The following is a 23,096-nucleotide window of genomic DNA, read 5'->3' as shown; positions in this document are numbered from 1 at the left end:
CCTTTCTTTTCATGCCCTACTCTCAGCCTGCCTCTCTCTTTCCCACTCTACATTGATAGCAGGTTGAAATTTAATAACCATTACATTTCTACTAATTAGACAGATAGAGCAATTAGCCGGGTGCATGTAAATCCAGGTTGTGAAATATATTAGACAAAGAGAGTTCAGAGGATGAGTTTGAGCAGTCGTTGAACGCAGCTGAGGTTAGAGTCGGCACAGTGTAATGATATCATACTCAATGCGGAGAGCTGCAGATAATAGAGCCAGTGCCCACTGGCCCTCCCCTTGGTAAAGTGGCCCTCTGTGTCAGCGTCTGTGTATGAGCCGTTGGCTCTGCCACCGAATCCCCAGTCCCACACTCTCCTGGGCTATCTATTCTCTCCAGCCAGAGTCATGCTGCGCAGGAATCCTGGGTGATTGGGTTTCTTTCAGGGGCCTTATAGTCAGTCATAAATCGGAGGGGATCCTGCCCGGCCCCTCGCTCTCGCCCCTAACCCTGGCTCCAGCTGGCAGGGGACGATTGTTGGAGAGCCGAGGTCATTGCAGGGTCGCTCTCTGTGGCGCTTCTTAACTCCCCTTGCCTATTTTTTTTTCTACCCCTCCTCTTCAAGCTCCCCCCCCCCCCCCCCCCCCTCCTCTTTTTTTGTCTGTCTCCTGGCTGAGGTTGCTAGGGCTTGGTATTTGCTTTTTAAGACCATGTTGTAATTACAGAGGAGCTCTACTCCCCTTGCTGCCTCTGGCTCCCTCTCCTCTTTTTTATCACTGCTGATTGGTGGAAGAAGCTATACCGGGGCCATCTCACCCCCCACAACAGGCTTTTGTGCTGCCTCTTCCCTGGACACACACAGAACTGATTCATTCACATCTCCTAACCTTTACAGAAGTAGAAAAAGACCAGGGTGGCCTCCTCACACCAATCAGACCGGAGGAGTTGAGGTGGGAGTCACCTATATGGAGAGGAAAGGATTCCCAGCATTTATGAGGAAAAAATGGTCCCTGCAAGAAAAACAGGTATTATCAGTACTACTGTTGTAGCCTAATCTTAGTGACATGTTTACTTTTATGCAAATCTACTGTGTCTCACAATCTGAGTGCAAAACAATAAAAAACTATTTACTTGGTCAACACACAGGCTCAAGCCACGTTTCTTTCCTGTAAAGACCTATGGCCGCTTAGTGTTTTGGTAGGAAGTCTGTGTTTGCTGTTTTAGCAGCACTACACCACAGAAAACATCAGACGCCGCGCCGAAATGTCTTTTCTGTTGGATTGCACCCCTCTGCCAACATCTGGGACCATAAACCAAGATCAAAATGTGATAGTGAAAACAATTTCACAATGACAACAAACAATCATTCTATTGGACAATAAGTGGAGGAGAAGTCGCCTTAAACCACAGTTTGGCCAGGGGGGTCCTCACAAAGAGGCGAGCAGTCACCAAACTATCTCTAGTGCTGGCTTTTTTGTATGTCTTGAATTTAATCTCATTTGTATTATAGCAAAAACAGCTGTAGGTGCAAACTGCGAACGGATAAGAATTTACTTCATTTACTGCAGCTGCTGCTCAAAAAGTCCAGGGCCTACAAGACAGAAGCCTGAGGTGCTGCAGCCAATCATAAATATACCATACGTATAAGCATTAAAACACAGTCTGGAACTAAATGATTATATCCGCGTCACAAATCCTTTAAAGTGAGTGAAGCATTTGATGCTATGCAGAGGCTTGTCTTTCCTCTAACACACTTCAAAACAAACGGAACCAAAATATCACAAAAATGCGTACAGTGTATAGCTATAGAAGCATGGCTTGTTTTTCATGTGTATGGAAAAGTGCCACAAACTAGGCATTGTTCCCTATGAAATAGGATACAGGCTTGGAAGAACCATTGTTCTATTTCAGTTTGCTTGAATCTCCTCTGTTGCATGCTGGCTCGCTGCTTCACCGTTCTGACTTCTGACAAACAGCATCTGCACCAGGGACGCCACTTCCTCCCACGAGGCAGATGGGAACAAACCCAGTATAATCACTTCAAATAAACAGGATGCCATTAATTGTTTGCCCCATCATTTGAAGTATGTCCCTTGGTATTCAATGAGAATGTGATTAATCGTTTTAACGGTTTGACTTATTGGATGCCAATCAGGAGAGATAAAATGTTTGGCAAGGAAAAAATCAGTGGTTGAAGCCCATATTACTTTGCAGAGGCCAGACTTATTCATAACTATAGATGGCTATACCATTTCTACTGTAGCTCTTGAGAGAGCCAAAGTGAACGTAGATGTTGATTGATGTAATGGCTATAGAACAATGACACCATCAGCGTTTAGATTAGTTCACTATAAGCCTCGCTGTCACTTTGCAATTCTGTCCACCATTGGGTAATCTACTGATAAAATGAAGACTCGATTTACGACACTGAGGAAGTGCGTTCAACCATTAAGCAATCAAAACAGGAAGAGAACAGGACTTGTATAAGCTATCAGTAGCCTTTCCCATACCGAAGAGTATCAATGTAAATGGCGCGTTATTGGCAGAAGTGCCGGTCACTGCGATTACTCTAAGCAGCATTGGGAGTGAATTACAAAATAACATATTTGAATATTTTTCTTGCTGTTCCCTTGATGGTCTGAATAGGTTGCTAAATGCTAGTGGGCTCTGGGGAAAATGGAAAGTGATCTGGTGGCCACAGCTTATTACATATCTGTAATAACAATTTTGTACAGCAGAGATAAAAACTTTACAGCTTTCCTTCCAAATGTAGCATACAATTTCACAACAATTTCAGAAAAATTTACCAAACAAAATGAGAATTAATGCAGTGCAGTTCCATTATGAGAATAATAGGACTTGGCTGCACTGAGAAAGACACTTCATGACGCTAATCCTCCATCTGGGCACCATTAAACCACTGCAAAAGAAGATGTAATAAACGTGTTGGAAATACAACAATTACAGGCTAGCCCGACTTCAGCTCTCAATACTCTGTGTGAACACTGTGTGAACATGTACGTAAGTAAAATGACACAATAAAATGCATGCAAGGATGCCAACAGGAAATGTAATCTTCAAACCTCTGAGCTAAAACAACAATATCAAACGTTAACATCTCACAATGGACTATACTACACTCAGGAATGCCAGATATCACTTACACATATCAGATGTCAACACTGAGCCAAATGTCAGCAGACGTAAACAAACAGCTCCAGACAGCGGAGCAAACAATTAGAGAGGGAGCAAACAGAAGGAGTCTTTGCTGAACTGAGGACTTCTTCCCAGTCTTCTCGGGTCTGTCTGCTTTGACATTGTCACAGTGGCAGGTTAACAGGCCGGACATGGTCAAATCATAAGGGCTGTGATGGCTGGATTACAGGCCTTTACCCAAAGATGCTAATGGATACGTTCTGAACCTGAAACACCAGTCTCTCTGTCAAAACCCGGAGGTGAGAGGGAGGGAGAAACAGACACAGGAACGAGAGGCTACCGTTGTTTGTCCAGGCAGAGAGGGGGCATTGTGGTGCATGTCTTATTCTTTACAGTGATAGCTCAAAGGTAGGGGACAAGGCTGTCAGAAGGAAGAGGTGTTGGGTGTTGGAGGAGGTGGGGGGCACCAACAAGGTTGTGTCAACTCCCAGAAGACAGGGGGCCAGTCTAGCCGGTGTCCTCTTTCACTCGCGCTGACCTGTTTGAACTACAGTGGGCCGTCACCCTGTTTAGACAGCTAACACTCTGCTCACTCTGAACCCAGACTGTCAACAGCACCTGACACTCAAGACGACACTTAAGACACGCTGAAGTTTTGTTTACCCTCCTTTTGGTCTTCTTCTAGGGAGAATGAAAGCACAGTTCTCAACACCTTTAGTGAGGCTTAAACAGAATAATGATTAGATGCAAACATGAAAAAGGTTGCTGCCCTTGTGAGGTTCACACTGATCTCATCCTTATTGTTGTAAGTCCTGCTTATGATATCAGGAAGGATTTAAAAGTTAGATGGGGTCCATGTTGTAACTTCTATCTGCTGTTACAGATTATAGAAGTTACAACATTCACAAACAGAGACAAACACATTATAAGTGAAATAATGTTGCAAATAATGTTGCAACAACAGGTGTGTCAAGTTATATAAGTCAGTGGGTAGAGCAGGTAGTCCTTTAACCCGGTTTGTACTGTCCGCATGTCAAAGTGTCCTCGAGCCAGATACTGAACCCCAAGTTGCTTCACAGCAGCCTCACTGCTCCTTAAATGCTTAGGATGCGTCCAATTCTATTGGTTCAATAAGTTTCAAACAAATAAGTGGGTGGGATGTGTTGCATGAAGCATACCGACCCCTTTACAGGCACACTCCACACACACACACTAATTAATACAATATTGATCTAGCTAATGCTTTTATTAATAACAATCAATAAATAATTGTGTGACATTTTGGGAAATACACTTATGTATTTGATCAGAGGATACCACTTTCATGTCTGTGTTTTGAATATATGACTGCAGCTAAGAGCAGGTTAGCTTAGCATAAAGATTAAAAACAGGTCCATCCACTTTAAGTTTTTCATGTATTTATTGCATTAAGTCTGTACAGTGTAACAGCCAGAATACGGATTTTTTAAGCTAAAAATTTGAGCGAATATTCCAGTCAGATTCGTGCAAATAACGTGAGGCGAAAAGTGAACCCACTTTTAGTTAAAAAACATAAATTCTTCTTGACTGGGTTACCATGATAGTTTGTGGTGAGAAACATAAATTAAATATACGATTGACTTTAAATAGCAGACAAAGCACTGCTCTAAGCTTTCGTCCATGAATGCTTTTACTAACGAGCTTAGCTCAAACCTGATCTGAGTCTGTCACACCCAATCTGCTCCAGTCTCTTGTACATTGAAACAACAGCCATCTTTGAACAATCAGAGTGTTTAAGTCACAGGCTTCTTATCGAAGACTCCACCAATAAAACTGCTTTCAAATCCCTCCCCTAAAGCCTCCTTATCAACATCCTTTCCCGTGACAAGAGGCAGCAGTGGTCTCATCTGCATGTTCTATGAAGCAGAAACAGGAATGGGTGTGTTTGCACGTGTGTGTGATAGATAGAGATGGATGCGTATTGTTTCATGTGTTGTGTAATAATAGTAAAAACAGCCCTTCCCCAAAGGTACTGTCCCTCATACTTTGGCGATAAAACTGAAGTGTATCAAAACAGGATGTATGAAGCGTGCATGTCAAACAGGACGGGTTTTGACTGACTGTCGTAGTGGCTTCTCCTTATGACAATGTTGGATACGTCGTAGGTTCCCCGTTCGATCACTCAGGAGGCACTGGTGTGAAATGGAAATCACTTGGTATTAGGTTTGATACCAATGTCTGGGAAAGCTCTTGAACACCAGATGCGAGTCAAACAGCCATTGCACTTGCTCAAAGTGTAAAGGAGGAAAATAAACTTTCCATAACTGGGTTACCAACAGCTGTCAATTTGACGGGGGCTGAAATATGTGAAAACAAGATTGTATTGCTACTACCATTTATTGAGTTTCCGAGGCAATTTACTACATTCCACACTGTAGATATAAAGTTTATTTGATAACAACGCTCCTTTATTTCAAGATTACGGCTCAACTTTTGGAATGTGTTTTACTGTTTCTTTATGTAAATTACCCCACAATGGTATAACATTTAAAGGTGCTATGTGTAAAATTTGGCGAAGTTGTAGCAACACAAATTAAGCTACAGCAAACCTCAGCGCCATGCGTCTGATCCCATGGGACTCTCCCCCAGAGCAGCAAACTTTGTACTGCTGCCATTACACAGGTTAGATCGAGTGCTGCCGCTGGGGTTTGCGCTGGCTGAATGAGAGTTGTTACAGCTAACAGCAAAATTAAGACCTGTCTTAAGGAGTGATGACGGGGACAAAATAAAAATACAAATTGTTTCTGCCACTTTGGATTTTATCCAATAAACAAACTATCTAATCATACATGGACTATGGATGTACGGTATCTTTGACAAGCTCTAAATTAAGCTCTACTTTTTTGTCCTTTCATGTTGGACTGAGGACAGACTAAATGCTACAGTGACTCACTATCGCCTCTTGAGGTACAAGTTGTATTACAAGACAGGATGGACTGGGGCAAGCAGCTTAGCACGCTTATTTCAGTAGATATGTCTGCAACACAGTACAAAGACATTTTTGACGTAAAGTCAACACTGTTACCACTTCACATTCTGATGATTATGTTATATTTTTTCCTCAAAAATGGACCACAAGCTTGATCACGCAGCAAAGTCTATGATCTGGGAGGAGAATGACAGGTTATTTAGTGCTGTTTTGATATTTGAGCCCAAGGAATGCCTACAGATACAGTGATCCCTCTGTCTGAAGAGGAAGCTTCATAGATGAGGTAAGACTGCTTACAGCTATGAAACAATATCTGAAACAGATTAAAAGACATTTTCCTCAGCTTGATTCATGATCCTTTCAGCTCGCCCAGGTGTTACACCTTACAACAGAAAGGTGAAGAGAGCATAAAAGATGTGCAAATGCACTCTTGCATGAGACGCAGAAAACAAAGAAGAGTTCATATTTTGTCAGTTGTTGAAGCCTCCAGTGTCGACTGACAGATATTTTGGATTTGTCATCAGCTTTCCGACAACTTTTTTGCTACATTGTTCTACTGTAGATAAAGACTGATGTGCAAGACTAAAGATCCAACATGAGGAGAATTACATCAGAAAGAGAGAAACACTCTTGGTCTGCGGTGTCTGCAGACACTGATTGTTCCAGCTTGTCTTCATACCTTCTCAAGTTTCACTGCGAGGCTTGTCAATCCTTCCCAGGACTTCAAACGCAGCACTGAATCCCTCACCTGCACCTTCACTCATGCCTTCACACCTTACCGACAACCTGTAAATTACCCATAATTACCTAGATTTGAGCTCAACATAGCAAAGACATTTTCTTTGCCGTTGTGTTATTATTGGAACACCACATTCGAGCTAGCTCTCTCTAATTAAAGCTGACATTTTTTCAATGTGCAGTTATCTGCTGTGCAGCACTGAGAAAACTTCATCTGTGCCTGATTCTTTGTTGTAGCGCTGAACATAAAAGCAAATTAAAAAAAACGGCGAGAAAAATGTCTGCGAAAGACACACTTCAAAGGTTTTTGCAAATCTAAATAAACTTCTGAGAGATTGGCTCCACATGTGGTTCCTTAAAAAAAGAGATCCCTGCACCGGATGAGAAGACAATGACGAAACTTGGCTCTACATGCCTGCTTCTATCGACAGAATCACAGCTAATAACAGCACAAGACAATGCCGTTTCCTTGCTCGCTCTTCATGCCACTCTCATGCTTGCCATTAGATGTTCTCATTATTCTTCCCTGTGTCTTAATACAAAGTGAAAACACATTTGGACAGCAATGAAAAGTTACCCAATCACTTAGATCTTGAGCGCTGTGTGAAATCCGTTTATCCCTGATCATTATGACAGTGTTTTTCTGTCTGTATCGATAGTCATTTCCTTTCTCCCTGCAGCAGCCTCAGAGTCTCCAATGCTGGCGCTGAGCACAGCACAGCCAGCACAGTCCCACGGAGTGCAAGCAAAGGAGGAAATCAATAGAGAAAATATTGCTGCAGGCTCACACATTTTTATCTTGCTTTGAACGAGTCAGCTTTAATTTTGCTTTGATCTCAATTTGCTGCTTTTGGGATAACTTGGCTGCACATTGAACCAGGAGGAATAAGCTTCCACCCGGGCTTTCTTACAAAAGACCCTTTCAAAAGAGGCCTTTATTTTGCCTATATGTGTCGTTGTCCATTACTGGTTTACAAGGCATAAAGATACAAGGAATCAAAACAACTAATACTACAGGACTCGGACACACTGGTGCACGTCTCATGCAGACAGTTTGCCAACTGCACTTTATCTATTCTAGTCAGGGAGGATTTACAGCCAAGCAGAGCAAATGTTGGACAATGTTAGCGAGGGGCCACAATAAAGAGATCCTTAGTGTTGCTGTCAGAAACGGCTCAGTGTTGTTGTGGGGTAACAGGTTGACATGATGCACAGCTGGCGTTGTTCTCACTGCTCTGCCACACCACTCTTCTCCCCACACATCATTAGAGCTGACACACCAAAGGGATGGCGATATTATAGCATCACCTATAGTCTGCTAAAGATGTCTGCCCTTCCCTCATCCTTTTCCAATCCAGTGCATTCTTAGGAGCGGAGTTGTTTGGGAATTTGTTTCTCTTTTATAAAGCAGAGACAAAGGGGAAGGATAAATGACCGGGCAGAGAAAAGACCAGCGCCTTGCTGGGGAGAAAGGGAAGGGTCTAATCTAATTTGGTCAGATGAGGATGTATGTGTGTGTGTGTGTGTGTGTGTGTGTGTGTGTGTGTGTGTGTGTGTGTGTGTGTGTGTGTGTGTGTGTGGCTGTGAGGGTGTGTGTGTGGCTGTGAGGGTGCGGGTGTGTGCACATGTGTATGTGTGCACACATGCATGGCTGCGATGCACAGTGTGAGGGGACTGTGGGAATGGGACAGGAGGGCTGCGCTATTGAATGGAGCCTCCAGAGCCAGAAGCAGTGGGGAGTCTCCCCAGACGCGCTGATTCCGGGCTGGCCACTCAAAGAGGGATTAGACCAGAGAAGGCCTTCCTGATTAGTAATTCACACTCAAGTGCCCCCTCGAGGACATCGGGTAATAATATTGCCATCAGCGTCCTTCACCGACGAAGGCAATAAAATGTTTTTTCCCTTTTTGACTCTTTTTCTCCTCCTCCTTCATCTGTGACGTCTACTAATCGCGCTCATGTTTTAAAGAACTTCGCAAATGTCTCTCATGTGTCTGATGTGACTTTCTAAAACAAAAATGCATTTTACAAGCAGTTGACTGTAACTGTTTTGGTTCATTGCTTCATCTCAAGCTGCTGAACTCCAACAACCCTCCTCCTCCTCCACCACTTCTTCCTCCCCTCCTCTTCTCTTTGCTATTAAACGACCACCACATGAAAGAGTATGATGTAAGAACACGCCACTAAACTAATATTGCTGTTTCAAAGTAGCCTCAACCCAGATGTTATTGGGCCTCACAACAAACCAAATTCATTACAACACTGTTTATTGCAGATTGGCTGACAGTTTCTCCAGTCATATAAAAGTCTACCATGCTTATAATTGTACTAATCTACTCTATAAACACTTGAAAGGTTACAATGACGCAGTGACTTCCTCTTATCAACCACAATACACAAGGATTGAGGTCAGCGGGTTAACCTTCAACCAATGGGACTCTATCCATAATAACAGCAGTGAAACAAAGCATTTTGATGGAGCAAAGTGAAAAGAAGAGTGAAACAAATTAGTCCTCATTAATAAGTTACTTTATTGAACTATTTAAACCAGATGAGCAAAGAATACTGCAGGCTTTGATGTTGACAGAGCTCTTCAATAATTAATTGCTTGATTCATATGCGTTTCCTCAAAACGTCTGACCCTTTACTAAAACTGGCGCCCTTATTAAAGCGCCAGCATTTCAAACGGGACGGAAAAATATCATGTATGATATTAAACAGAATCATCTTTGCCTGCAGTTGCAAAAAAGATTTTTCAAACTGGGATAGGAAAGACTTTTGCTTTAATATTTTAGTATTTTAAAAATGATTTCAAGGTTCTTTACTGTCCAAGTTCAGATGCTATCCCGTCATTTTTTCTTCTTTTTTGCCACCAACCCCTTCACAAATTGTGGAGTGGCAATAAGAGAGAAAATAGCAGATTATGTTGATAAATAGGATCATCCTGAGCTAAACGCTGAATGCGTGCGATCAGGAGGGAGAACAGGGTCCTTGGACAATGTGCAGGGCATGTGGACAAATAGTCTCACCTCCAACTGAGTGTGTTGTTTCTTCTTATTGTGCCCTCTGAAAGAGAAGAGGAGGGCCTTGGTTAAGAAGATTATAGCCCTACCCCACCCGTACGTTTAATCAACATGCCCTTTCAACGCTAACAACAATGCCAAACATGTCTAAAACGTCCCCCATCTCTCTCATAGCATACCTCACATGTTGGAACAGCATGCGAGTCATCTAACCACAGCAATTAAGAGAAAATACTATGACTACTCTTACTGATACAGAGTTGGTTTAAGCAGATCATGTGTCCCATCAAATAACTGATGGCGCCGATTCTCAGAAATGTCACAATCACAGTTGCGTGTTTGATTCCCATCTAATTTCAGGCTACACAAACAAAAATGTATTAGCTTCAACTCATCTTTACTGATCAAAATTCCCTAAAGAACCCAAGGAGCTTTGCTTCCTCACCCTTCATTTCTTTCATCCATGGTTAAATATGTAAATAAAATGTCTAAAGTCATTCTTCAAAGGGGAACAAAAGAAAAAAGGGGGCTGAGGGAAAAGACAGCCATAAAATTCCTCCGATTCTCCATAACATTAGCCAGAGGGGGGCCAGCTTCCAGCCAGAGCCTAGCAGCAGGGGAGCGAGCTTGCTCCATAGAATCACACATCGCAAATCCCACAGACAAAAAAATAAAATATCTTTTCAGCTTCAGCCATCAAAGCCCACCCCCCCTTCACTTTATTAGTTACAGAATTATCTCACAGTCGCTGATTTCTCAGAGATGGAGCTGCGCTGCTTTTCTTCATCGCACTGTTGTGGTTGCAAAGATGAGATAAAGTTGCTGTGTGTGTGAGAGAGAGAGAGAGAGAGAGAGAGAGAGTGTGTGTGTGTGTGTGTGTGTGTGTGTGTGTGTGTGTGTGTGTGTGTGTGTGTGTGTGTGTGTGTGTGCGTGTTATGCACTCGTGTGAGTAGGAATGAGCTATAGAAGGGGGCTGTATATGAAACAGGGGGTGGTAGACAGGGAAAAAATCATAAAAGAGACAATAGCTGCTGAAGCTACAGATGCTAAAGACTGAGCAGGCCTGATTCCCCCTCTTTTCTTCTCATTTTCAAAGAGATATCATCATGACCAAAACAATCACGAAAGAGTGGGAGGCAAGAGGAAAGACAGGAGCAAGCACAGAACAAAGGCGATGAATTACAACAAACCAGTAGACTGTGTCTTCTTATTAAACTGTGTGACAGTATTATCTTGTCAGCTTCATTACACCAAAGGTAGCGATAATAAGGGCAGATATATGCTTTAAAATGTGCCAGACAGAGTTTCCCGAAAGTCGGATGATCAGTAAATGGAGAGCAGAACTGGCTCTGGGAACACATTGATAATACATTATTCGTCTTCACATTAAAGCTGTCATCTCTTTTTGTTCTACTTCTCCACATCAGATATAATAAAAGCCAAGAGGAGAGAGAGGGGCAGAGCAGGCATGTCAGCTGTTGTTCTTGTCTTTGTGAGGGGTCACAATATATAAAATGCATGCTACTGCTACATCTGGGCTTTTTTGACAAAGGAATCATTATTAATAATAATTTGCATATCATTATGAATTTCCCAGCAAACTAATTTCAACCCAACACATAATACTGCCGGGTTGAAATTATAGAATCTGTCAGGAAATCAAACTAGCGTGGCAGCTAAAGGTATTGATTACAAACTGGGAAAACATTAGCATATGTCTTTTTTAAATAAAGGGATGAGCATGAGAATTTTTTTTCGTTCGGACCAAAACCCCTTCAAACGGTAACAGCTGGATAAGTGGAATCTGAGGAGCACATGTGCTGCATAGGAGGAGGGTATTGTGTTCCTAAGTGTATTCATACCCTATATTTATGCCCCTTCTGCTCCACACACACTGAGCGTTAACAGCTGAAATGCCACCACTAAGATATGCTGTGCTTAAACCATTTAGGCACGCTGGTGCCAGGTTTCTCATCTTGCCCGGACACATTTCTGAAATACTTCTAAAAGCACTTTGGTGACTCTTGTAAAAAATGTACTAAAAGCACTCCTGTTTACTTGTGATCAGTATTTCACCCTTGATGAAGAACACGGCCAGGCTCGGGGATAAATCTTAACACCACAAACTTTTTACAAGGTAATGTGAGTGAGGTCTGGAGGATCTCACGTACATAAAAGAGGCAGAAGGCCTCATAACGGTCTCTCAAGCAGTCACACCATCAAGCTCCTCTATGATCAAACTGACTCAGTGTACAACCAAGATGGAGTTCTGATTCACTGCAACAGCAATATAACCGTATTCGGTTTATTTCACGACACACTGTGACTTTGGTGTTGTTGTGTCTTATGTAGGCCGGCTCTCTCCAGGAATTGTTTCGCTTTAACGGGCCAATAAAAGCCCGTCCATCTATTAATTTTCTAAACCACTTATCCTGTTCGGGGTCACAGGGTGCTGGAGCCGATCCCATGCAAGAGACAGGATCTGTAAGTGTAACACATTCGTACTCATCATTTGGCAGTGTGAGAGGAAAGTGGAGCACATGAAGTAAAAACATTCTGTGAACGTGCAAAAAAAATAACTTGTATCCGTCCCCACTGATTCAATGTGCAATCATAACAAATGATCTTAAAAGAAAAAGTTGTTAGGGGAAGCTGAAGTGAATCAACTCTATTCAGCCAAAATTGGTGACTTGTTAGTGTCCTTTTCTCCGCATGTGAACAAAGTTGGCCACAGTGCTTTATGAATGTTGTTGGGTAATATATTTAATTAGAAATATATTTTTGTGATTTATGAGAATGTTTCATCACAATATGGTTAATCACACACAAAAACATTATCTACAGCACAGTCCCACAAATATTTAAAACCTAAATTTGAAGCTTGTTAAAAAATGTAAAGAACGAAACAACTATTTACTGTAATGTGTCTGTTGACATTCACTGTGTAGTGAGTGTGTCTTATTAGAGTCAGTGTTTATAATAGAGGGTTTATAGAGAGCACATGAAGCGGTGTCCATGATTTGTTCATTAGGTGCATTAAACTCTCCAGAATTCAAAAATAAATATGTAAATATTGGTGCATTTGTGATATTACCCAGCACTTATTCAAAATCAGAAGACACTGTAGATTGACAGTTCATTTATGGCTCCAAGCGTAACACAACTTAAGAAATGGACGTCCCAGAAAAATGTTGAGAATAGTAAAATTGTCCACATCTGATGAGAATACAGATGTCACTGTGGGAGAGGCAAAGCAGTATCTGTATAATTAATGCAAGCTCTTTTAGGCCTCACAATAGAACAATTTAGGCTGACATTAGTTAAAGAAAACTTAACCTTAACCTCATTTGTTTGCTGGACTACATCCTTCATTGAAAAAGACAGGAAATGACTGCAAAGTGAATGTTTCATACAGTAAACAGACTGACAAACACTCAACACAATACAGCTATTGTTTTAAACTATTCAAGTCTATTGTGATTTTCTTGTTGGTACGTGTGTGAATATTATTTGGAAATTCACCTTGATAAATACGGCATATTCAAATAAATTGAATTAAGTTATAAAACATAGCTAACCCAGTAGGTCTGCCTGTCTCGTTAGTGTAAATATACCATTACATGAAATATACCAGAAATATATCATCATTTAAAGGGGAACCACACCCTAAAAACATAATTCATGCATGTAATCATTTTCATTTTTTCTTTCATTTGCTTGCATGATATTAAAGACTCTGGTCTCTGATCATCACATTTAATTTTTCCTAAATGAAATCCCTATGGGGGATTAATGTCAGTCTACAGGAAATTGCAAACAAAAGTCATGGGAAGTGGCAATATTTACTCAAATATTGTACTTTACATTAATATTTAAATTTTACTCTACTTTGAACTCATGTCAGACATGTTTTAGTGTGAAGTAAGAACAACATGAAATTCGTTTTTCTTTGGATTCTCTTATTATTTAAGTCATGTCCTTAGCTAATGTTTATTTTTGACCACTCTGCATAAGTGAAACCCTTAAACTGAGGTTGCACTGATTCAAAACATACAAAGTAAAACATATTGATAAAATCCTGTGTGACTGCATGGATGCAGCAGTAAAAACTGGGAATATGTTCTGTTTGTCATTGTTTTACCTGTTATTTAGGGGAGCTGCCTTCTGAAACGTATTTACCAAGAGAAAGCAATTCAAAGTTATTTTTTTTAAGTAAAAAATAAACTTGCCCTGCAGTAACATATGAGCTGACAGTTAAAACATCAGTTGTAACCTCCGGAACCGGTGTACCTGTGAGCTATATTGCGCAATATTTTGGGATTCTCATAAAATGTGTCCCTGTCCTGTTGTAGTCGAAGTTCGCGTTTGAGCACAAACAAACAGAGAGAAGGAAGTTCGCTCCGAGCCTTTGAAACTGCTGTAATGAACAAGCTGTTCCGCACGATTTGAAAATAATCCGCGTGTCAGTGTCATCTTTCTTATGCAAAGTAGCTGTCTTTGAAGGCGGATCTTTTGGCAGGTTAGACCGGGACGGAGGCTCCGACCAGCTCAGACGAGCGCTGCCACCAAACACATCAACTGCCTGCTTACGGGAGGAGCATAAGCCTGCATTTTAAGGGACACAGTCATTATTATCAACGAGGATATTTATCTCACTTATATTGCCGACTGGTTCATTGTTTCCGGTGCCTTGTGAGCAGCCATCCCCGCCGCTTAAAGGACTAGAGGACAATTATTTTTGTTGTTTTCCCAAGTTGTTGCACGAGGACTGAAATCGCAGTGCCACACGGATAAATACTCCGGGAAAAGTGACACGATACGTGAGGACGGATGAGTGAGTGTTTTGTGAACGAGTAGGGAACAAATAGGAACACATTACCGTTCACTTTTACGCACAACAGTAGACCGATAGGCTTCGTGCAATAGACCGAACAAGTAGCTCCGAGACTACAAACTGAGCGCTTGAAAGCATGGACCTGAACGCACGCGACTTCCAACGAGAAAACATTTTCGGACCACTGCGGGATTTATGTTTTTATTAAACTCTACAAATCTAACATGAGGAAACGATGGTCATGCAGCAGATAGTTCAGTAAGTTGTTTTTTTTCCCCACATTGATCTGACACACAAACACCAGCCAGGTTTCATCTCTGACTTTTTAATGAAATGAACTTGTGTGTTGTGTTATAGTGGTGAACATTTGGCCTATTTTTTTATTTAATTTTTTTTAAATCAAAAGAAGGAGAATGCCTTCAACTGTTAAACTGAGCCTCATCTATGTGCTACTGGTCCTTTGGGGTGGTGGGGGCTCAGCCATTAGCTCAATAGACTCTGACTGGTCAGGAGAGGGGAGATGTCAACACATCAACATCCCCCAGTGTAAAGACATTGGCTACAACATGACACGGATGCCAAATCTTATGGGCCACGATGACCAAAAAGAGGCAGCAATAAAGCTGCAGGAGTTTGCGACGCTGATACAGTTTGGATGCCACAGTCATCTCAAATTTTTCCTGTGTTCACTGTATGCTCCCATGTGCACGGAGCAGGTTTCAAACCCCATACCTGCGTGTAGAGTTATGTGCGAGCAGGTCAAGCTGAAATGCTCGCCCATCTTGGAGCAATTTAACTTTCCCTGGCCTGACTCTCTGGACTGCTCCCGGCTGCCGACCAAAAACGACCCAAACAACCTTTGCATGGAGGCGCCCAACAACGGCTCAGATGAGCCTCCCAAAGTCTCCCACACCCAGCCTCCAGATTTCAGGCCACAGCGGCCTCTGAGCGGGCAGGACCTGCACCTTAAGGACAGCGGCAGCAAGCAGACATGCAGCAATCCTGGCAAGTTCCACTTTGTAGAGAAGAGTGAGTCCTGTGCCCCTAAGTGCTACCCCAAAGTGGACGTATACTGGAGTCAGGGAGACAAGCAGTTCTCTCTGGTGTGGATAGCCATCTGGTCCATCCTCTGCTTTGTCTCCAGCGCCTTCACCGTGCTCACTTTCCTCATAGACCCACAGCGATTCAAATACCCAGAGAGGCCGATCATCTTCCTCTCTATGTCTTACTGTGTTTACTCTGTGGGCTACCTCATCCGACTTTTTGTGGGAGCTGACAGAATAGCCTGTGACCGAGACAATGGGGTTCAGTATATTATCCAGGAGGGTCTGGAGAGCACCGGCTGCACAATTGTCTTCCTCATCCTGTATTATTTTGGCATGGCCAGCTCCCTCTGGTGGGTTATCCTGACCCTCACATGGTTTCTGGCTGCAGGGAAGAAGTGGGGTCATGAGGCCATCGAGGCCAACAGCAGCTACTTCCACCTGGCAGCGTGGGCCATCCCGGCTGTGAAGACCATCATGATCCTGGTGATGAGGAAGGTCGCAGGAGATGAACTGACGGGCGTCTGCTATGTGGGCAGCATGGACGTCAAAGCTCTCACGGGCTTTGTGCTGATTCCTCTCTCCTGCTACCTTATTATTGGCACTTCATTCCTGCTGTCTGGCTTTGTGGCCCTCTTCCACATCCGTAAGATCATGAAAACGGAGGGAGAGAACACAGACAAGCTTGAGAAGTTGATGGTTCGCATCGGGGTCTTCTCCGTGCTCTACACTGTCCCGGCCACCTGCGTCATCGCCTGCTATTTCTACGAGAGGCTCAACATGGACTACTGGCGCATTGTGGCCAGGGAGCAGAAGTGTATGGACAGCAGCGGGCCGGAGTCAGACGAGTGCGCCATGAAGACTTCCATACCCGCGGTTGAGATTTTCATGGTGAAGATCTTCATGCTGCTGGTAGTGGGCATCACTAGCGGCATGTGGATCTGGACCTCAAAGACACTGCAGTCGTGGCAGAACGTGTTTAGCAGGAAGCTAAAGAAGAGGACAAGGAGGAAGGCTGCCAGTGTGTTCACCAGCAGCAGGCCTTACATCAAACCTCACCCATCTCTCAAAGGGCACAGTACTAAGTATGAGCCTACACGGCCCCCTCCAACATGTGTATGAGCTGGCTCTTTTTGTATAAACCCCAAAAATACTTGTAAAGCCCTTACCTAAATGAGACTTTGTAATCAGTGTGCCATCAAAAGAAAGGTTCATGTTTTATTTATGCAAACTGCGTTGACATGGCTTTTTTGTGTCTTGAGCCATCTCATTCAACAAAATCTGCCTTTGTTTGGGAAAAAAAAAATCTGCTACTCCTGTATTCACTTATCCTACTGAGGAACTTGGTAGAGAAAAAAAATCCCATTGCCTCACACAAAAAGAGTGGAATAAACCATTTGGATGTGCCACGGGGTCACTTGAATAATGTGCAATAGATGTTTTCCTTTACAGGCAAAAAAAAACAAAAACACCTGTACTGTTAGTGACAGATTCCAGACAATGAAAGGACCCCACAGACAATGGAGGCAAACGGTCATAGTGATGAGTGTTGTGTTTGGAGGCTTTTTAATGGAAGTAAAGGCAGTACCATATATGTTTGAACTGGAGTGAGAGCAGCTGTTGAAAAGAGCTCAAGACCTTCCAAACTGCCCATAATTTCTGAGGAAAATCCATGCCATAAATTACAAAAAACACTTGTTATTGAAAACTTATTTGTACACGCAGTTGAGTTTTCATTTTTTTTTCTTTGCTGTTTTATAGCACAAGGAAACATTTGTATATATTTCTAAAAAAGACTTTTATAGAAAAATTAATAAAACGTTCTAGTTTTAAATGTTTGCTAAGCCGAAATGGTGTGTTGCAACTGTGTTGTTATTCCCTCTGCTGGAGTGAGTCTTCATTCGCATATGACCGCATTAAGCTTGTGTTTGTTTTTTTACTGTTGCAGCACTTGTGTTCTTGCTGTACGCTGTTCGGTTGGTAGGAGTCACTTAACAAAAATCCAAATCATTCACCTTAATTTGTGAATGTGATATGTCAGAGCTGGATTCTAACGATACATTTGTCAAACGGAATAGCTTTAAATTGCATGGACTGAAACAGCATAGTTTGCACGGCCAAAAGAGACATTTTTACTATAGTAATAACTGATTGGTTTTATGACCCATTAGGATTAGCTCATAAATGTTATACATACACTCTTGTAATGGAAAAAAAACATGATCTTTTACTTATAACAAGGGATGTAACCATGTTTGACATGTTGGTGCTAAAGTCAACACACACAGGAAGCATTAATAGCGACATTTCTATTCTTGTTTTTAAATATCCATAAGGAAACAAAGCGACATAAATGTTTGTCCCTCGGTAGCGGCATCAAAGACAACTTAAAGGAAAAGAGAAGGGATTGTCCATGACTTTTAATTTTCTGTTTATGTTCAAGCAACAAAGTCACTTGTGCATATAGTTTTAGATTTAGTGAGTTCATTTTTAATATAAAATCTCATGTAAAATCACACTTTATAACACAGATTTTGTATAGGGGCTTTTGCAATTAGAATACATATGTGTTTGATGAGAAAACTCATTGTAACAGCGTGATACAGTATTACATTTACAGGATAAATGAAGATTTCAGCCAATATTCATACGAATGAAAAGTGAAAGTGGTGGCGTCATCCAAAGGACAAATTAACATCTCCACAGTTTGTTTGTTTTTTCTACCAAAATATCCAATGCCAATTCTGTGGTTAACATGAGGGTTTTGATAACCTGTTAATGATTTTGTTTTAATATCCTTTACATTCTCTAAGCCGGATGCTTATCGAACCCTTTGTATCGTTTTTCATCTCAGCTGAAGTGGATATACAACTTTATTTTAGTCCACTCTCTGCCTTTCTCTCTCTCTCTCTCTCTCTCTCTCTCTCTCTCTCTCTCTCTCTCTCTCTCTCTCTCTCTCTTTCTCTCTCTCTCTCTCTCTTTCTCTCTCTCTCTCTCGCTGTGTTGCATGTGTCGGTGCGTATCAATGAAGGGGTTATACAATAATCCAGCTCTCATTCAGGACAGGATTAGATCGTTTGAAGGGTTGGACTTTGAAAAGAAGATCGCTGCAAACCCAAAATACAAAATATCTAACATCTCCGCTCTTCTTATCAGCAAGGCATAGTGACATTTCTATAGACACATCTGGCCTGGATTTGAAGTAGCTACATATTGACTGAAGCGGCTTTCTAAAGCATAAGCAAACTGAATACACTGTTTGGTATCCTGAGGTCTTTGGTGTTAAACGATCCTTACGCTGTCAACAATTTAAAGCTACATGCTTTGAGAGCCACAAGTCTAGTCTTGACTTCAAGCCACAGAAATTGTTTTTGACTTGACAGTGCTGTCAATGCAACGGGAGAACATGGATGCATGAAGTCATTGGCTACATGTATGTTAAGACAGAACCACATATGTATGCTCATACATATTTGTAAAAATTTAGTTTTGGAGTACAAGACCTTTTCTACTTTATCTGCCTCACTTTTAAGAGTTTAAAACCTGTGGTAGAGAGTCCTCTCCGGTTTAATAAAGTTTCAGAAATGTAGTAATGCTTTATCCCGGAGGGCATTCAAGTTCCAGCGTCAACCCAACCCGTTTAACAGTCAAAAGCACATGACTCAACCTCTATGTGGCTGAATCAAAGTCAGCCAGTGTCTATTGATACTCTGAGTTGCAAAAAAGGTGTGAGTGCTTCAGAGAGCTTCAACAGAGGCCACCTGGATAACAGCCCCTGAGGTGTCTGGGAAGGCTGTAAATATAAATGACAGTTACCACCCCCCTCCAGGGCTTCTTCAGCCAAGCAGGCTTCACTTCTCTTCTTCTCCTCTCTTCAAAGGAAAAAAATACTGCTCAGAGCAAGGGCAAAGTATTGCTGGCAAGAAAGTTTTTTTCTTTTTTTTTTTTTTGGAGGGTGGGGGGGCTCAACTGTATGTATTGCTGGATTTAGGCCTTTAAAAGTATAGATCTTATAACAGTAGATCACAGGTTCTCAAACCAGGAGCATCTCTCAGCAGAATGAAACATTAAATGTTGCTCCTTGTGATGACAAGTTTTATTTGAGAAAGCGGGGAATCCCGTATAACCATGTGACTAAGGCTGATGAATCTCAGACCAGTATATATCCAAACTCATCAGCACAAATGCTGTCACCCCACACTCATGCCTCTCATTTTTACTCCTGCGCCGTGCAGGAGGTAGCAGTGTCTGCGTTGGTTTAGGATTTATTGACAAAAAGGAGCTGCTGCTTGTGATCGGTGTTGTTGAAACGGCATCAAACCTTTGATAATTACTTGATTTAATTTAAACTGACTGCTTTGCCAGCGAGCCAGGATTTTCAGCTTTTCATACTCTGTAATTGAGCTGATGTAAAGTGTCTTTGTGGAACCGAGCAGCATTACAAGCATCAAGTTAAAGTGACTCCTCTGCATGTCAAAGGCTGATTCCAGTTCAGAGGGAAAGCGGCAAGGAAACATCTTCACCAGTCAAAACGATAAAACTATATGCTTCTGTATCAATAAATGACTTCACCTTCTTCTCTATGCCATCTTATTGTATACGAGGTGCTGTTGTTTCGGAACCAGCGTATCATAACTTTGTCTGCTGCTTTTGCAAACAGTCATAAAGTTCTCTGACACAGTGACATAAATCAAGTTGCTGGGATGATTGGCGGCTGAGGCAGCTCCTCTTTGATCTGGCTTTGTGGTGACGCCCCATGTCCTCATCCTCAGCTGCTCCAGCAGCACCTGTTTACTAGTTCAGACCTGTCTGTTTGGAGAGCAGTGCTTAGCCTCTCAATGTCATAGACTCGTACATGACGCACACACACAACACATAACACACAAAGGAATTTGGCTGGTGCTCGAGGGTGGGCGGGTTCCTTCCAACATGTATGCTCCTAATGCGCCAGACCCATACTGATTCTTGGCACTTCTTTCTCTTATTAGACAGCTGCTGCAAATGTAAATCTGTCACCTTTTGGTGAGTTCTCCCTCCTTTGGTTGCACCAGAGAAGAAAGATAGATAGAAAGATAACAGCTTTGTTTTCCTGCTGAAGAAGTAACTTAGAGTAAGAGGGTTATTGAAGGAGGAGAAAGAGCTGCAAGTTTCACAGACCAAAGTGTTATCAGAGAATGCAATGAAAACCTTTCATCCCTCAAATTATTCTGGCACATAAACCCCCAAATTCTGAGGATTATGGTTGAAGGAGGTGTGGGTGGGCTTCATGTTCTGAACTGATCTATAGCAAAGAATCTAGGGCAATGTAAGAGTACAGTAAATCCCAATCTGCAGTAACAAACCATGCAACCAGCTCACAGACACACACACGTCAGTCTGCTGTGGAGGCAGTTGTTCCCAGCCACTGCTGAAGGTGAGAGTAATTACATGAAAACTGGCAACAATGAGTTTTCTCCCTGCAAGGCGGGGGCAGGGCACTTTTTTCAAATGCATAATGAACTGCCTCGCAGGCCCTCTGCTGATCAAACAAGTGTTTGATAGTGGCTTTGGTTTGAAAGAGGACTGAATATGTTTATTTGCATGTGGAGAAGTGAGTGACTTTGAGGTGGAGATCAGGCAGATTAATGTTAACTGACGGAGACCTGTGCAAACAGACACTCCCCCTGCATACAAGCAGGGCAGCGACGCACTTCCTCAGAGGACGAGTTAGGCTGAATGCAACATCAGACAGACAAGAGCGTGGCAACTCCTTCTACTTTTCAGACATTGTTCTTTGTATGCTAGCCTCCTCCCCTAAGCCTGACTCTCTCAGAGATTTTGGCTTGTGAGGTTTTGATGCACGTAAAAGCAGGCACACTGACAGCTGGCAAACTAAATAAGAGATGAGAAAAACTAAAATTGGTGGTTATTCCTTAAAGATATTTTCAGAACCAAATTCACAATTACAATCACATTTGTTTAACAGAAGTGACACCTCTATGGGAAACTACTGTACGCTGAAATGCAGTGCATGCATACTGTGAAACATATGGAAAAGGCATAACAGGTGCAAGGGGATTTTCTTAGCAGATTTCAGACCATATCAGACCGCAAAATCTCATCAAGATTCAATCTTAGTTCAGGCAGCATCAGCATGTAAATTCACTTCATAATACTTGTTGTTCTACTACCTTACAAAACGAGATGGTGAAATAACTATACAGAATAAAATCTCCAGTTTTAATGCCCAAAGAAATAGTTAAACATTTTTTGGATATATGGTCAATCGCTTTCTTGCAGAGAGTTAGATGAGATTCATACCACTCTCCAGAAATGAGCGTGTACCGATCTAACTAACATCTAACTCTCTGCTTCTCTGATTTATTGGCATATATAGCCAGATTTTAGACCAAACTTTAAAAACCTTATTTCATATTTTAAAAATGCAATACCAGTAAATATTTAACAAAAGCACTGCACACCTCTGCATTTACAGTATTTTTTTGTCATAAACACATATTTTGTTTACTCATATTGTGACGAAGGCTAAGACTAGACGTCTACTAAACTTTCACTTTACAACCTTGAACAACCTTAATTTAAGCTAAACGTCAAAAGACAAATAGACGTATATTATACACATATGAAACACATTAGTAATGTCAAATTACCACTTGTTGTGTTGCAAATGTGCATCAGCAGGACGTGGTCAAGGGTCTGGGTTTCGTATATAACAACTGTAACTTAGACTACTTAAGTAAATAGTTTATAAGTAGTCATTAATCGTCATATTATGGGATAATTTATATTGCAATGTTGATGTATATTGCCTGCCAGCAAAGGTTGCCTTGTCATTTTAGCAAGTGTGTTAGGGTTGATTAAAAAAAAGACATTCAGACACAGACAGTTTTTGAGAGTTTACGAGAGTACCTGAAGAGTATTTTATTATTAAATGGGTAGTTGTGGTAGTAGTAGTAGTGTTATTGTGTTATTGCTGTCCACCGCACTGAGTTTATGTAAAAATAGTCAAATGTCTGAATACAGTATATTCTGCCAGCAGGGCAGGGATGTTTTCTCCAAGTTTATGTGACAGCTGATTGTGTAGTTTCCTTTCATGTTCTCCCCCTCTGTGCCATCTTTCTTTGTTAAGTTTGCAGAGAGTGTCTTTGAACCACAGGCATTTTCTCCCAGCGGTGTTCATGAGCCCTGCCAGATTCATCATCATCCCTCTCCCTCTGTCTTTCCCTCTATGGCTCCTATACTGTCTGTAAACTCACACACTCAAAAAGATATACACATGTAGACAGTCTCCTGTTGTGCTCACTCTCTCCACTCTACCAGCAATCCTGTCACTGCCTTCATAACATCG

General features: G+C 41.8%; 1 protein-coding gene across 1 annotated transcript; it reads left to right on the top strand.

Moving 5' to 3' along the window:
* Positions 1–14,437: 14,437 nt before the first annotated feature.
* On the top strand, positions 14,438–20,278 carry fzd10 (frizzled class receptor 10). Its single transcript, XM_068703899.1, has one exon. It carries the CDS (start codon positions 15,119–15,121, stop codon positions 16,868–16,870), a length of 1,752 nt encoding a protein of 583 aa, XP_068560000.1. The 5' UTR covers positions 14,438–15,118; the 3' UTR covers positions 16,871–20,278.
* The last annotated feature ends 2,818 nt before the right edge of the window (positions 20,279–23,096 follow it).

Source organism: Cebidichthys violaceus, unplaced genomic scaffold, assembly GCF_023349555.1.
Source record: "Cebidichthys violaceus isolate CVI_PGR_0920_01 unplaced genomic scaffold, fCebVio1.0.p SCAF_9, whole genome shotgun sequence".
In the NCBI taxonomy this organism is placed as follows: Eukaryota; Metazoa; Chordata; class Actinopteri; order Perciformes; family Stichaeidae; genus Cebidichthys; species Cebidichthys violaceus.
The sequence above is the reverse complement of the archived record's forward strand: the minus strand, read 5'-3'. Positions and strand labels throughout refer to the sequence as shown.